Source organism: Urocitellus parryii, chromosome 5, assembly GCF_045843805.1.
Source record: "Urocitellus parryii isolate mUroPar1 chromosome 5, mUroPar1.hap1, whole genome shotgun sequence".
Taxonomy (NCBI): Eukaryota; Metazoa; Chordata; class Mammalia; order Rodentia; family Sciuridae; genus Urocitellus; species Urocitellus parryii.
The window spans coordinates 173902177-173915826 of record NC_135535.1 but is presented as its reverse complement, the minus strand read 5'-3'; the positions used below and the strand labels follow the sequence as shown (position 1 = coordinate 173915826).

Below are 13650 nucleotides of genomic sequence, written 5' to 3'. Positions count from 1 at the left end.
ATTCCTATTTTTTTAATGCTAAATGTACCAGTACTAAAGTGTACGATGTTTTACCTGTGTTTTTCATATTTGATTCTCATAACAACTTAGTGACATAGACATGATGGTATCTGACTTAAAGATGAAGAAACTGAGGCTTAGAGAATTTCTATGATTCATTCCACACCAAAAAGGAGAAAGGAGGAGGATATGACTCCAAAGCTCTTTCAGAACCAGTTGGTTCTCCTGCTTCACATCTACTCCCTGCGGAAAATAGTACCTTCCTCAGTGAGAATTAAAGTCATTACTGTGCTCAAGGTCCACATCTTGTATTCTTTCATGGTGGGTTGAATTTGTTGTTGTTGTTGTTCGGATAATGGCCACCTGAAAAGTATACTGAAAGTGATTTTCAAAATCTGGTTTCTTATACTCAGATCAGACTTAGTAGATAGAGTTTAGTGGAGATGGTTTATTGTGATTTTGAAAATGATCACAAAATAATAAAGCACTCCATGGTTCTGTTTTGTTTCATTTTTCTTTTTTTTTTTTTTTTTTTTCATTGTAGAGTTACCCTCCCTTGTACAATGTGAAAGACATGCTTGTGCCCACTGCAGTGTGGAGTGGGGGTCAGGACTGGCTTGCAGACGACAAAGATGTCAAAATCTTACTGACTCAGATCACCAACTTGGTGTACCACAAGCGCATTCCGGAGTGGGAACATCTTGACTTTATCTGGGGCCTGGATGCCCCTTGGCAGATGTATAGTGAAATTATCAATCTGATGAGGAAGTACCAGTGAAATGCAGACTTGAGATGTGTGTCATCGAGTCTCGAGAAAATGTGTTTGCTTCATTGCTTAAAATACTGGTTTTCCTTTCTCAGGTCTTTTATATTTTTATATGCAAGAAAATTATGACTCTGAAGATGCTCAATTCTCTCAAGTTAGGAATAAAATACCCTGAGTATATTTTGTTTAATTAAGGCTGAACCTGAAGCAAGTGTCTCAACCCTAGTGTTGTCTTTTTTTTTTTTTTTTTTACAAATATCACTGACATATGAAAAGAAACCATTCTGTTTCTCCTTACAGTTTAAAATCTATTATGTTTTTATTCTTATTCAGGACAAATTAACACATACGTTTGGAAATTTTAAACTGTATTGGTTGATGTTAAATAATCTGTCATTGATTTAAACGAAGGTGTGAAAGCATCCAGTTTTCATCTTCTTGCCTTAAAGTGCTCTCCAGTCCAATGGGCTTGTATTGGGGGAATCCAAATGACACTTTTTCATTTTTTTTAATGCATTAGGTACCTAGTCAAACCCAGTGATATCCCCGCTGTGCCAGTAATAAATATTCCATAATAAGTTTCATCCGACATGAATGACAAATGTTTAGATTGTTCAGCTCAAGCACAAATAGTTGGCCAGAACCTTCAGAAACAGATTGCCCTGTTTTAAAAGTCTGTGTTATGAATAGCTTGAAGACTGGAACACTCAAATGTTTTTGCTCATGAGCTCCTGATGATGTGGCAGGCCATAATTCTACTTGTCAAGGAAGGAAAGTCCTGTGAAGAGGCATGACCACTACTTTTTCCCGACATGAACCAACTCTGAACCAACTGCTGCAGCTCAGTGAGGACATCCCGTCTGTGTGAAGCTGAAGTCCTGTGGCCTCTGCAGGAAATAGCCTCATTCATTTTCACTCAAGTGAAAAGTTAATGTGGACATTTTCAGTTTCAAGTTTAGCTCAGGAATTCACTTCGCTTGTTGAGTTTTGTTTGTGTAATAATCATTTGCAATAAGCCTGCTCTGCATCACAGTGTCAGGAAGCCCCTATGTGTCTTCTTTGCTTTGTTTCCTTATCATGCTGTGGGATGGACAGGACGTGCTTGCAGATGTTCTGATATAGTCACAGTAGCTACAGTAACAATTCTTGCTGTGTTGGCTAATACATACAGGCAGACGAATACTGCTTGTAACATTTACAGGGTCCTCTTTGAACTTTTCAATAAAACTCAGTGAGCCTCATGGGCCTGAAGGATTTTGTGCGTCATGTGTTTCCCTTTATTTAATGGCCATTCTATTTTTCCCCTTTCTTTGGCCAGGATTCACGCTTTTCTTTCTCATCTCCCCATCCTCTGTGCCCTTCATGAATGTCACTGATATAGTCCATGAATGTTTGTTCCTCTCCATGGGGAGGAGAAAGGGATCTCCAGCCTAAGGAGGCCTAGAAGATGGTCTGGAAACATTGGCTCAGATGTTGTCCTGTGTGGTCCCTGTTAATGAGGCTGTGTTTTAGTCAGCTTTTGTGTTGCTGTGGCTAAAACATCTGATAAAAAATTACATTATTTTGACTCACAGTTTCAGAGGTTCAGTCCATGATCATTCCAACTCCATAAACTCTGGGCTGAAGGTGAGGAAGAACATTATGGTAGAATGGCGTGGCAGACAAAACCTGCTCAGGACATGGCCAATAAAAAGCAGAAAGAGCTCTGCTCAGCAGGGACAAATTATATACCCTAAAGCCATGTTCCAGTGACCTACCTTTTCTAGCCACTCCGCACCTACCTATGGTTACCACCCAGTTAATCCAGATCCATGGATGAATCCATTGATTAGGTCACAACTCTTCGAATCCAACTATTCCACCTCTGAACAATTCTTACCGTGTCTCACACATGGGCTTTTGGAGGACACCTCATATCTAAACCATCACAGGCTGTGAGTGGAGAGTAGGCAGTGTGAACTCCATCTGCAGGCAGTGGCTGGCTGCAGGTAGCACTGTGGATTCTAGGACTGTCTACCCAATGCTCTCCTTGAACAAATGAGGCAACAGAGGCCGGTAGAGACAGCTCACACCCTAGGACCCCCCAAACACAGATTCAAGGCCCAGTGAAATCTCCACTACTCCGTGAACCTGGGGGCAGAACATCTCTTACTCATCTCTGTACTCAGAGTCCAACAAAGAGCCCAGAGTATAAGAGTCAATAGATGCATGTGTACTGACAAGTGTGTGGAAACACAGGACTTCTTCATTTAGCCAAGTTGAGTTAGATGCGCAAGTGACACCTGAAAGGGTCTCAGGACTGACACAAAATTATTGTGTTTTTTTTTATGGCAGCCACACAAGAGTGGGCATCCCCAGGAGGATGCCACCTGCCTTGCTGGCCACGAATCTCTCCAGCAGCCCTTCTTTCTTCTTTAGCCAAACCAACTGATTTGGCCAATGATATAGAGTTTCCCTACTGGGTAGAGCTGAAAAGAAGGGGCCAGTGACTGGGTGTTGTTGTTTTCTGTTTTCACCAGTTAGTGGGGATAGCTTTCCCGAATGGCTTTAGTTCATGGATGACTTGGTTTCTCTAGCAGTGGTTGCCACCATGGGGTGGGGGTGGGGGTGGGGGTGGGGGTGGGGCTCCCAGAGATTCCCTTGAGAATCGTGATCCATCAAGTTCTCCCATAACGACAGACTGAGGAATGAACAGGGATGCATTCCAAAGCCTGCTCTTCACCTTTTTTTTTTTTTTTCATCTTCTTTCCAAACTTTGCATTGGAATTTTTCCAAAGCAGAGTAGCTGGACCAGTCTAAAGGTGATGATGGCACAGCTGTTCTTGCTCCGTATGGGTTACAATGCTCATTTGCTTTTGTCAATTGCCTCTTACCCTGGATGTGGTGACATAAACCCTTTGTGGCCTTCTCATCCTGGCCACATTCATATAGTTTTGTTTCGTCATTAGCTCAGATTTGTATCATCAACCACCAGGAGTTCTGTGATAGTTTGGTGGGGGTTCCAGTTCTGTTCTTTGTCAACTAGCTTTGATGCACCTTCTGTTGAGCAGAACACAAACATCTGCCCCGCCTCTAGGCCAAGGAGAAGACGGGTTAATATCCTGCCAACTGAAACCCTTTCTAAGGTACCGTGTACACATGGGAAAATGAACAGATTCCAAGGGAATCAGAATTGAGAATAGAAAAAAAAAAATTTTTTTATTGGCCACAAGATGGCACTCTTGGCTTTTCTCACATATCTTTCCAAACCCCCAACCCCCGCTCCACTTTACACCTTTGCAGCTTTAGGAGGTCGGTAATTTGATGATGGGTAAAGCCAGCTACAGCTGTGGTCATTTCTACTCAGGATTATGACTACTTTATGCCTAGTGGAGAACATCTGAAAAATATTCTCAAGGAATAACTGTCCTCCAAATGTGAACTGAAAATAAAAATGTGCCTATTAAGTGAATAAGTGGTCAGAACGTTAGACTTGAGTAGTGGGTGGATGGCAGTGGAGGAGGCTTTAACCTAGCCTAACACTTATTAAGCACTAAAATTTAGTGTATTATTTTCAAGTAATGAAGATTATTTCGTGTTTGTGGCTATTAAAGGCATTAATCTGTTAAATGCAAACTTTTAAAACTGTATGGTAAATGAATCTTTTGCCACTGACTTATTTATTCATTTATTTATTTTTACACTTGGAGAGATTTCCAAAAGTGGAACCATTATGATCTCTTATGGCACCTGAAAGGCAACACTGGGTTTGTAATTATTCCAATGAAAAGAAAAAATTGCCAGTTGTTCATTCAAGAATATTTATTGAAATGTGCTAGGTGCAGATGTCAAGTTCAATTCTAAACTGAGCTAGTAAAACTTTTTTTCTGCCAAGTTCTTCTAGAATTACTAAAAATAAAAGTTTGTATTTTATGGTATGCCTTCACTTTTTAAAGCCTTCGCATAGGCTTTGATCACCGTAACAACCCCTTGGATATATGGAACGAGTGCTGTTTTCTCTATAGACTATGGTATGCTTTTTATTAGGGATGATTTTTTATGTTTTAAATGTTTTTGAGAGGTTGATGAGAGTTCCAAGAATATCAGTGCAAGTCCCAACTTATATGCCACATGATTGATCAGTTCTGTGCATCGATACCTGGCTTAATCAGAACATCAAGCAGCATCTGAAGGGAGTTGGCATTCCTTATGTTCTTCATCAACATACTTACTGTTTTTTGTATGGCTCACTAATGTTTTCTGAATCTTTTGTAAATTGACAAATAAAAGTAACTTTGGTGCCCCCTTCCAACACCAGACTCCTCCTGTAGAGATACTTAGCTTAGAACTGACACCAACTTCCACTTCCACTCTTGACTTGGCTGTAATTTACTATTAACCCTATCAAGTTTTGACTTTTCTGAGACTGAGTCTTAATCTTTAGCCTTTAAAATTCAGGATTAGACTTTGATCTTTGAGGCTAGTCTACCTATGTAAGTCTAACATTACTACATATTTCTGATATTCAGGAATATTGTTTTAGTTACATAGCTGCCAAAACAGTCTCGCTTCATTTGGGGAGGAAAAAAAAATCATAAATGTCATTAAAAAAAAAGAGATGATGTGATTGATAACAGGGTTTTCTGACTTTGTGTTCTTTATTTGTTGTGTGTGTGTGTGTGTGTGTGTGTGTGTGTGTGTGTGTATGTGTAGGGGGGAGGACACTATACAAAGTTTTTTGGAGAGTTGGAAAAAATATCTTTGAGATTGTGTTAAATATGCATAGGTTTGATTGCTGTACTATCAGAAAAGTGTTTGACACCTATGGTAACTAGAGAAGAAAGGATTCCTGTTTCCCAACCCCAACAGAGAGTGCATGCCAAGATAAAAATAATACAAAGAAAGTAATGATCAACTAGAGAATTACAATAAGTAGTGTTGCCAAAGTCCTTATGGTATCTGAATTTAAAAAACATCCTTTTGTGTGGAAAACTGCCCTGTAGGTGAACAGACCCAAATTACATCAATTAACACTCTGAAAAAGAATGATTCTACTTTTTTAGCCTCAATTTTGAATGGATATCTTTAAAAATGTGCACTTGGTACCTTTTGAACATTGATTACATAGAAGATACAGTGTTTGCAGCTGAGGTTAAAGCTCAGTGGCAGAGTACTTGCTTAACATATATCAGGCCCTGATTCAGCATCCCCCGCCCCATACACAAAGATAAGATTGGCATTGTGAGGGAAAAGTCCTAGAAGATATATCCTGGGCTCTAAAAAGACCTGTTCCAGTAGCAAGCTATTAAATTTTTGTGCAAATAGAGAATGATTAAAGCTACAAGCTTGCCAAATTCAAGAGTGCTTTAGTCAGCCCTATAAATGTATCAGTTTTATTCTGGTCCATTACAACTAATTGCTTTTGATCACCTGACATATTATGCCTATTTTTTTCAGCATCCTTCACAACATGAGTAGACAGCTATTACAATTTTACCTGATCAATTTCCCTGAGATGATTGCTTCTGTATACTACACACAAACTTCTGTCCTGGTGGGCTGTATGTGCAGGCACAGCTGCTATGCTTCAAAGCGCCACAAGGTAAGGTGGGTGAGTTGGGACATAGCAGTCTGAAGCCCTGGCTTCCAGGTCTTGTTTTGGAGAGCTTAATATAATCTGCGCTTGTAGAGTATTTTATTAGGGACAGAGGACAGAACCACCAAAGCAGGAAAGGAATGGGATGGTTTGAGCTGGGGGCTCAAAGGAGATGTCCTGACAGCAAATTTAAAAGCTCAATTCAAATTAAGCAGACCTGCCAATGCCACCCATCTTAAAAAATCTGCAAGGGCATCTGAAGCATCCAAGCATGGTAGATGGGACTGCAAGAAAAGAACAAGGTGTGCTAAAAGGAAATTTGAGGGTAATTTTAGATGAGGATGTAATTCTGAGAAAGTGAGCGGTGGTAGTCCCTTTGGGGCACTGAAGGGCACAGGAATGAAGGAAAAAAAGGTTCTTCCTTTGAATTGCTGCATCAAGGGCAGGACCATGGAATGAAAAAAGAGAAAAGTTCCTAAATTGGCTTTGAAGTGAATGGGGAAGGGGTATATGGAGAAGGAGTCTATCAGCATTTAATTGGAAGAAATCCGGCAGCAGGGAGGCCAGAGGCCTGCCTTCAACTTGTTTTCTGCTACCATCTAGACCTCAGAACAGCATCAGAAAATCTGTCCTCATTCCTTTTTGTATTGGCTGTCAAGAAACTCAGAGCTGCTTCTGAGACTATCAATGGCAAAAAAATGCAAGCAGGATATAATAATAGTCTTAAGGGCACTTTGGACTTTAAAATAAAACAAAAGAACAAACTTTAAAAAAAAAAAAGGTTACTGAAGAGTCAGAGTCTACTGTCTAGGGGCTCTAGAGAATGGGTATCTAAGGACCACCATATTCCATCAGTAGAATTTCTGAGATATGTGCTTCTTGAAAGGTTTTGAATTATGAATTGATCTATTATAAATATATATGTCCTCTGTACAAAAATATATTAAAAGGCCTATTCTTTGTCATATGTATATATAAATTGTCTATATTATAGATCTAAGGCTCGTTTGTTGGTCTATATGTTCATACCACTTATTATTTGCTCATAACAAATGGCTTTATATATATTTATTTCTCTTTTTGTAATCTTACTTGATTTTAATTTCAAACATCTCAATTATTCTTTAGGTAAAATGTAGAGTACAAATTTAATATGTGTCTTATTTTGTGTGTTTACTGTATGTTAGCGCTGTGGTTTTGCTGCTATAAACCCACAAAAATAATATTGCCTACTTCTTGGAAGAGGGGGAGCCCAGCTCGTGAGGATTGAATGAACTCATTTCTAGTAAAACACTTAGCCAATGTCAAGCATCTAGTAGGCAAACGTTACATGGTAGACATTATTATTTTTCCATTAAACACTCACAATAGGCTGCAAAGATGACAGCTATTATTATTTCCCTTTCGGGCGGATAAGAAAATGCAAGCTTCGGCCCCAAACACATTGATAAAAGAAGGAAAAACTGGAATGGGGAGTGGTTTTTGTCCAAAAGTTCTATCCACTAGGGGTCCCTTGTGTCTGGAGTAAGTCACCTAAATTAAACGCGAAGGTTGGTTTCTATACTGTTCCCAGAGTCTCTCCAGAACTCTCCTAGTACCGACCTCCTGCTCAGTTCCTGGCCCTGAGACTCCAGTTGGTGGCTGAGAAACCCACGGGATAGAGACGAATCGGTAGTTTGCTTTCTGGGCGCGGAGTGATTTGGAGAAGGGAGATGCGGGGCTGCGGAAAAGTTGGTGCAGAGGATCCAGCCAATGGAAGAGCAGGGGAGGTAAGGGATCCTCTGTACTTTCCGCAGCCTTCCCGGGAAGCTTCAGGATCTCGCAAAGAATTCCCTTGCAAATCAAAGTAGGTGGTTCGCTTTTTCAATAACTTCTGCCCCATACTGAGATGCAATGGCATCTTAGCCCGATCTGTGCAGGCTCTGGGTGTTAAACCAAGCACCCCCCCCACCGCCTGCTCCCGCGCCTCCCAACGCAAGTGAAGGCTTGCAGTCGCAGCCCTCGCTCTAGACTGCTGTGCTTCCTGCTCCCGGTCCCTGGTCTTGGATGCGCTGGACGCGGCCCCACGAGTGTCTGCACTTGCGAGCTCAGAATCTTCCCGGCAAGTCTGCATACATACGGTGGGTTGAGCCGGGAGGGAAAGTTCCTTTCGGGAGTCGCTGGAATCAACGGAATTTCCCATCCCTCCACGTGTCCTATATGATATCCAGCGTCAGTTACCCGCGAACAGCCAAGAATTCGAGGTCCCCTCTACATAGCAATTCTTTTGCCTTTCGCTGCTGTGTAGACCGTTATAGAGCGAGCACACAGAAGACTCGGACGGCGCAAGGTACGACTCTTAAGTTTCCTTTTTCCTTTTTCTTTTAAAATGAAGTTATGCTTGCGTCTTGATGGAAACATATATGCAGTTTTATATATGCATTAAAAATACAAGTTGAGTGGCCAAAAATTCATGGAAACTCAACGCTGTAGATTAGATTTGTACATTATGTTGAGTGTAAGTTGCATGCCAATTGAAAAAAAAATGAATGAGAACACAATTCTTCATGCATATTAAAAGTTTCTGATTTACATGCATGTATAAAAGCCATTAGAGGCAGCTGTGCTTGGGTGTATTTGTAGCAACTAAGCATCTCTGCGGGTTCTTTATTCAAGTTCCGTGCAGCCTGGAAAAGAAGTGAAAAGGCTGCTGACATCACTGAGGGCGGGGCCGCCAGTCTTAAGAAAAGTCGCGCGGCTGCAGCTGCCAGGCACAGCTTCATCATGAGCTGCTACAACAACTCCGAACTCCAGGTGCTTTGCAGCTCCAGCCAGCTATTCCTGCAGCCCCTCTGGGACCGCCTGAAGACCTGGGAGGTCCTCATCCAGTCGCCCTTCTTCCCGGTCCTCTTCTCAGTCATCACCTATGTGGGCTTCTGCCTCCCCTTCGTGGTGCTGGACGTCCTGAACCCCTGGGTTCCATCTCTGCGCCGCTACAAGATTCATCCCGATTTTTCGCCGTCAGCCCGGCAATTGTTGCCCTGCCTGCGACAGACTCTCTACCAGCACGTGGTGTTCGTGTTCCCCTTAACGCTGCTACACTGGGCCCACAGCCCCAAGCTCCTGCCACCCGAAGCCCCCCAGCTGCTTGAGCTAGTGAGCCACATCGTGTTCTGCCTGTTGCTCTTCGACGCTGAATTCTTTGTGTGGCACGTGCTGCACCACAGAGTGCCCTGGCTGTACCGCACCTTTCACAAGGTGCACCACCAGAACTCGTCCTCGTTCGCTCTGGCCACGCAGTACATGAGCGTCTGGGAGTTGTTTTCCTTGGGCTTCTTTGACTTGGTGAACATCAAGCTCCTTAAGTGCCACCCGCTCACCGTCCTCATCTTCCATGTGGTCAACATCTGGCTGTCAGTGGAGGACCACTCAGGCTACGACTTTCCGTGGTCCACTCACAGACTAGTGCCTTTCGGGTGGTATGGAGGTGTGGCGCATCACGATCTGCATCACTCTCAGTTCAATTGCAACTTTGCCCCTTACTTCACACACTGGGACAAATTACTGGGTACCTTTCGCCCTGCACCTCTGCCAGCTTGGTGGAATTGTGGCTGTGGTGGGTGCCCGTCCTAACCGTGACTGCTCTGCATTTCACACTCGAATCAGAAGAAATATACCTGAGCTATTTTTTTTTTAAAAAAAAGACTTAACTTATTAACTGATGAAAACTGTTATAGACAAAATCTGATGTATTTTTGCAATCTGACAAAGTAATTTATATAATATATGTATATAATACAATTGTATTCTTGGTGTCAAATTCTAGCTCACTTCAATAACCTTGATTGCTGACATAAATTTAGACAGTTATCACAGGCATATTTAAAGCATCTCTAAAAGGATTTGTTTATGGAACAAGGACTTATGCTTAAAAGTGTCTTAGAATTGGGATAAAGTTGCATCTTTATGGAGTATCTAAATTATGACTCTATTCATAAACATGTACCTGCTGGACAGTGACTTAAGATTATAATACTTTTTTGTATTTTTAATAGAATTGTATATTTATATTGAAAGAAATGTCATTTGTGCTTAAAAAGTGAGAAAGAAATAAGTAAATCAAATAAGTACTGGCTTCTGTTTCACTGACATTTTGATGAAAAATAACTAAACAGGGAAGGGAGAGCTGGGATGACTAATGCTTCAGAGCATTAGAGAGGAACCTGGTGTGGGGGGCTGTTTTGTGGGGAAGGGGGTTAGAAGAAAGAAGGAAGTAGGAGAAGGGGGCTCTCTGTTTTGATCTAGATATTTCACAGAAAGAAAAACACTCATTCTGAATATTTTCCAGGAAATTTCTGCACAGCAGGCAAACAATACAATTACTCTATAAAGTTTTACAGAGCAATTAACACTGGGCAATCATTGATTTATTTCAAGTTGGGTGTGTAGAAGGACTTACAGCATTAGAAGAGTGCTTTTCTTTGCAAAATTGGTAGTGTATTACATTCATTAGAGTAGCTGATCCATCCAACAAGGGATTTTGAGTAAGCCCTTCTTTTCAGGAACCCATCCTTAGCTAGTGCATTGCTATAATAATCATCAAAACATTGCCTGTGCAATCTGAAATTTTTGCATTTTCCTTTTATTAGATTAAGGCAGACTGCAAAACCAGAGCTCTGTCTTAAAAAAAGATCCTTGAGATCTTTGGTTTCTCATCTGTAAAAAGGAGATGGTGTTCCAGATGTTCTAGCAGATTACTTGTGTTAACAAATGTCCCTGTTTCTGGTCACATACCTGTCACCAATCAAGCAACCCATCTTGATGCTGCTTAATTATTTTAATGTTAATTTGAACTATAATTCATAAAAGGTAAAGTTAAAAACAAAGATAATTTAAACAGAAATCCATAAAGAAGGGTAACTTTTCATGTAATTCTTGACTCATTATATGTGAACTGAACCATTGTATATAAAGGTTAAAAAAAACCATCTAAAGACCAGATTTCCACAATCTGCCAATGAGATTCCTGAGAAATCTTCTAAATGAATGGCAGAGTGCAGCTGGAATATACCTGGCCTCTCTGTTGACATTCTCATGTTTCCTCAAGTGTGTTCCCTTGTTTTCTTGACCAAAGCTACCTCCTCCTCAGGACCATGCTTGAATTAAAAGATGCCATGATTTAGAAAAGTGAAATCTGCGGAAAGAGGAAGTGAGAAGTGAGGGGTAAATGTTACACTGGAGATAGTACATTGTGAATGGAGAAAGAAACAGGCGGGAGTGGAATATGTGGTGCAACTAGTTATTGTGAACACCCAAAAGCTGCTCCATAAATCTTGGAAAATGACAGTTGGTCACAAGTCACTCTCAGTGAACTTTTAAAAATGTGCCATGCTGCCTTACCATATAAGGAAACTTTAGATTTGAGGCAAATTGGACGCATGGAAAGTATTAGGATTTAGAAAAACTTTCTCAAAATTGTTTCTCAAAATTGTGCTCAATGGTCAATGCCTTGTAAGGTGGAACTGGGGAAGTTGGAGGATGAGCAATTTTTTTTCCAGATAGTCTGAGAGCCTAATAGTAATTATAAATAGTTCATATTGGCTTGTACTTTAACCCATTCCTTCACTTGCTCTTTGAAGTATAACCAGATGGGATGAAGGATAGTTAATATCATCCCCATATCATCACTACCATCATCATCAATGTCATCCTCATCAATGAAATATTGGATGAAATATTGATACCTGCATATGTCACATTCCTTTTCTAAGTAATCCTAGGAGTTGGAGCCAATTCTCCTAAACTTAGGTCTCATAGTGTTTACTATGTCTCTCTTCTGATGTGTATAAGACTTTTCACAACTTCCAGAGAGATGCAAACCCTGCAATGCCAACAAATGGCCTCTTTCTGCTCTTCCTTCTTGGTCACTACTGCTAAAACACAGTGTTCCCCTGGCCCACTACTATGATGCTGGTGCAGGCCTGGGGGGTTGCAGGAGAAGCTGGGAAAGGTAGATATAAGTCAGTCTAAGCAGGAAAAAGGTCAAGGACTCCATTTTCGGCAATCCTCATTGATTCTGGGTCAAGAGCACAAATATTGAAGCCAGATTACTTGGGAGGAATCTGGGTTCTGAAACTTACTAGCTGAGTGACTTTGGACATTTATTTAACCTTTCTGCGCCTCAGTTTCAGTAAAATTTCATCAGTAAAATGTGGATTATCATAGGATGTCTCTCACAGAGTTGATGTGAGGGGTTTTTGAGCAATTCGATGTCAAGGGGTGGGTGGAGGTCTTGGCTGTAGTGTTTGCTGTGATTGAAACTACACCATGTAACAGAACTGCCGCAAGATGAGACTTTCTGCCCACAAACACGCTTGTGCTCTCCCATTTCATAGGGAGCCAAATGAAGTTGAGGTTTTGATCCTGCTTCCACCCCAAGCCGTTTCTCTAGTTATCCTTTCAAGGCAAAGGTTTTGGAAAGAGACAGAAGTCTATGTTTGTCTCATTCTATTTCCTCACTTCTGAGTCATCCCATCCCCACCTCTTCCTGAAACCCTTACTCTGGGTTCACTATCTATATTCCTAATTATCAGATTCGGGGATTTTTTTTTTCCCTTTTAGTTTTCCATCTCCTGTTTTTTTTTTTTTTTTTTTGTGTGTGTGTGTTTGTTTTTGTAAATGAGCCTGATTTTTTCCATAATTTTTTATTGGTGCATTGTAATTATACATGATAGTGGGATTTGTTGTTATATATTCATATATGCACACAATATAACAATATGATCTCTCTTCTTTTTAAAATATTATTTTAGTTGTTGATAGACTTTTATTGTATGTATTTATTTGTGGTGCTGAGAATCTATCCCAGTGCCTCATGCATGCCAGGCAAGCGTGCTACCGTCGAGCCACAGCCCCAGTCCCCACTGATCTCCCTTCTATTTTCATGAGATCCTCCCCCACCTTTTCCCCCCTTTTTCCTCTCTAGCTTCCACATATGAGAGAAAACATACGACCCTTTACTTTCAAAGTTCAGCTTATTTCACTTAATAACCAGCCTCATCTTACAACGTGGTTCTTGCTTGGTTTCAGTGAGGTTTCTCTAAATCTTTTCCTTCCTAATTCTCCAGAAGCTGCTTCTTTTTCTTCTTCTTTTTTTATGGTGGTTCTATGGATTGAACCTAGGAATCATGCATGCTAGGTAAGTGCTCTACCACTGAGCTATATTCCCTGCCATGTTTCCTCTCCCTTTGATGGCTCCTCATTCAACATAACAGGAAGACAAGCCTCAAAGTACTAGTCTTTTTATTTAAAAAAAATCTGTATTGTGTGT

The 13650-nt window shown here is 40.9% G+C and overlaps 2 protein-coding genes across 2 annotated transcripts in view; both read left to right on the top strand.

Moving 5' to 3' along the window:
* Positions 1 to 2006, top strand: part of LOC113188625 (lysosomal acid lipase/cholesteryl ester hydrolase-like) — a 33778-nt gene extending 31772 nt beyond the window's left edge. Inside the window, exon 10 of the mRNA XM_026397026.2 lies at positions 545 to 2006. Within this exon, the coding sequence (XP_026252811.1) occupies positions 545 to 778 (234 nt within the window). The 3' untranslated portion in view covers positions 779 to 2006. The remainder of the gene's footprint in view (positions 1 to 544) is intronic.
* Positions 2007 to 9104: 7098 nt separating this feature from the next.
* Ch25h (cholesterol 25-hydroxylase) lies at positions 9105 to 9953 on the top strand. The gene has a single exon (XM_026397008.2). It carries the CDS (start codon positions 9105 to 9107, stop codon positions 9951 to 9953), a length of 849 nt encoding a protein of 282 aa, XP_026252793.1.
* Positions 9954 to 13650: the final 3697 nt, after the last annotated feature.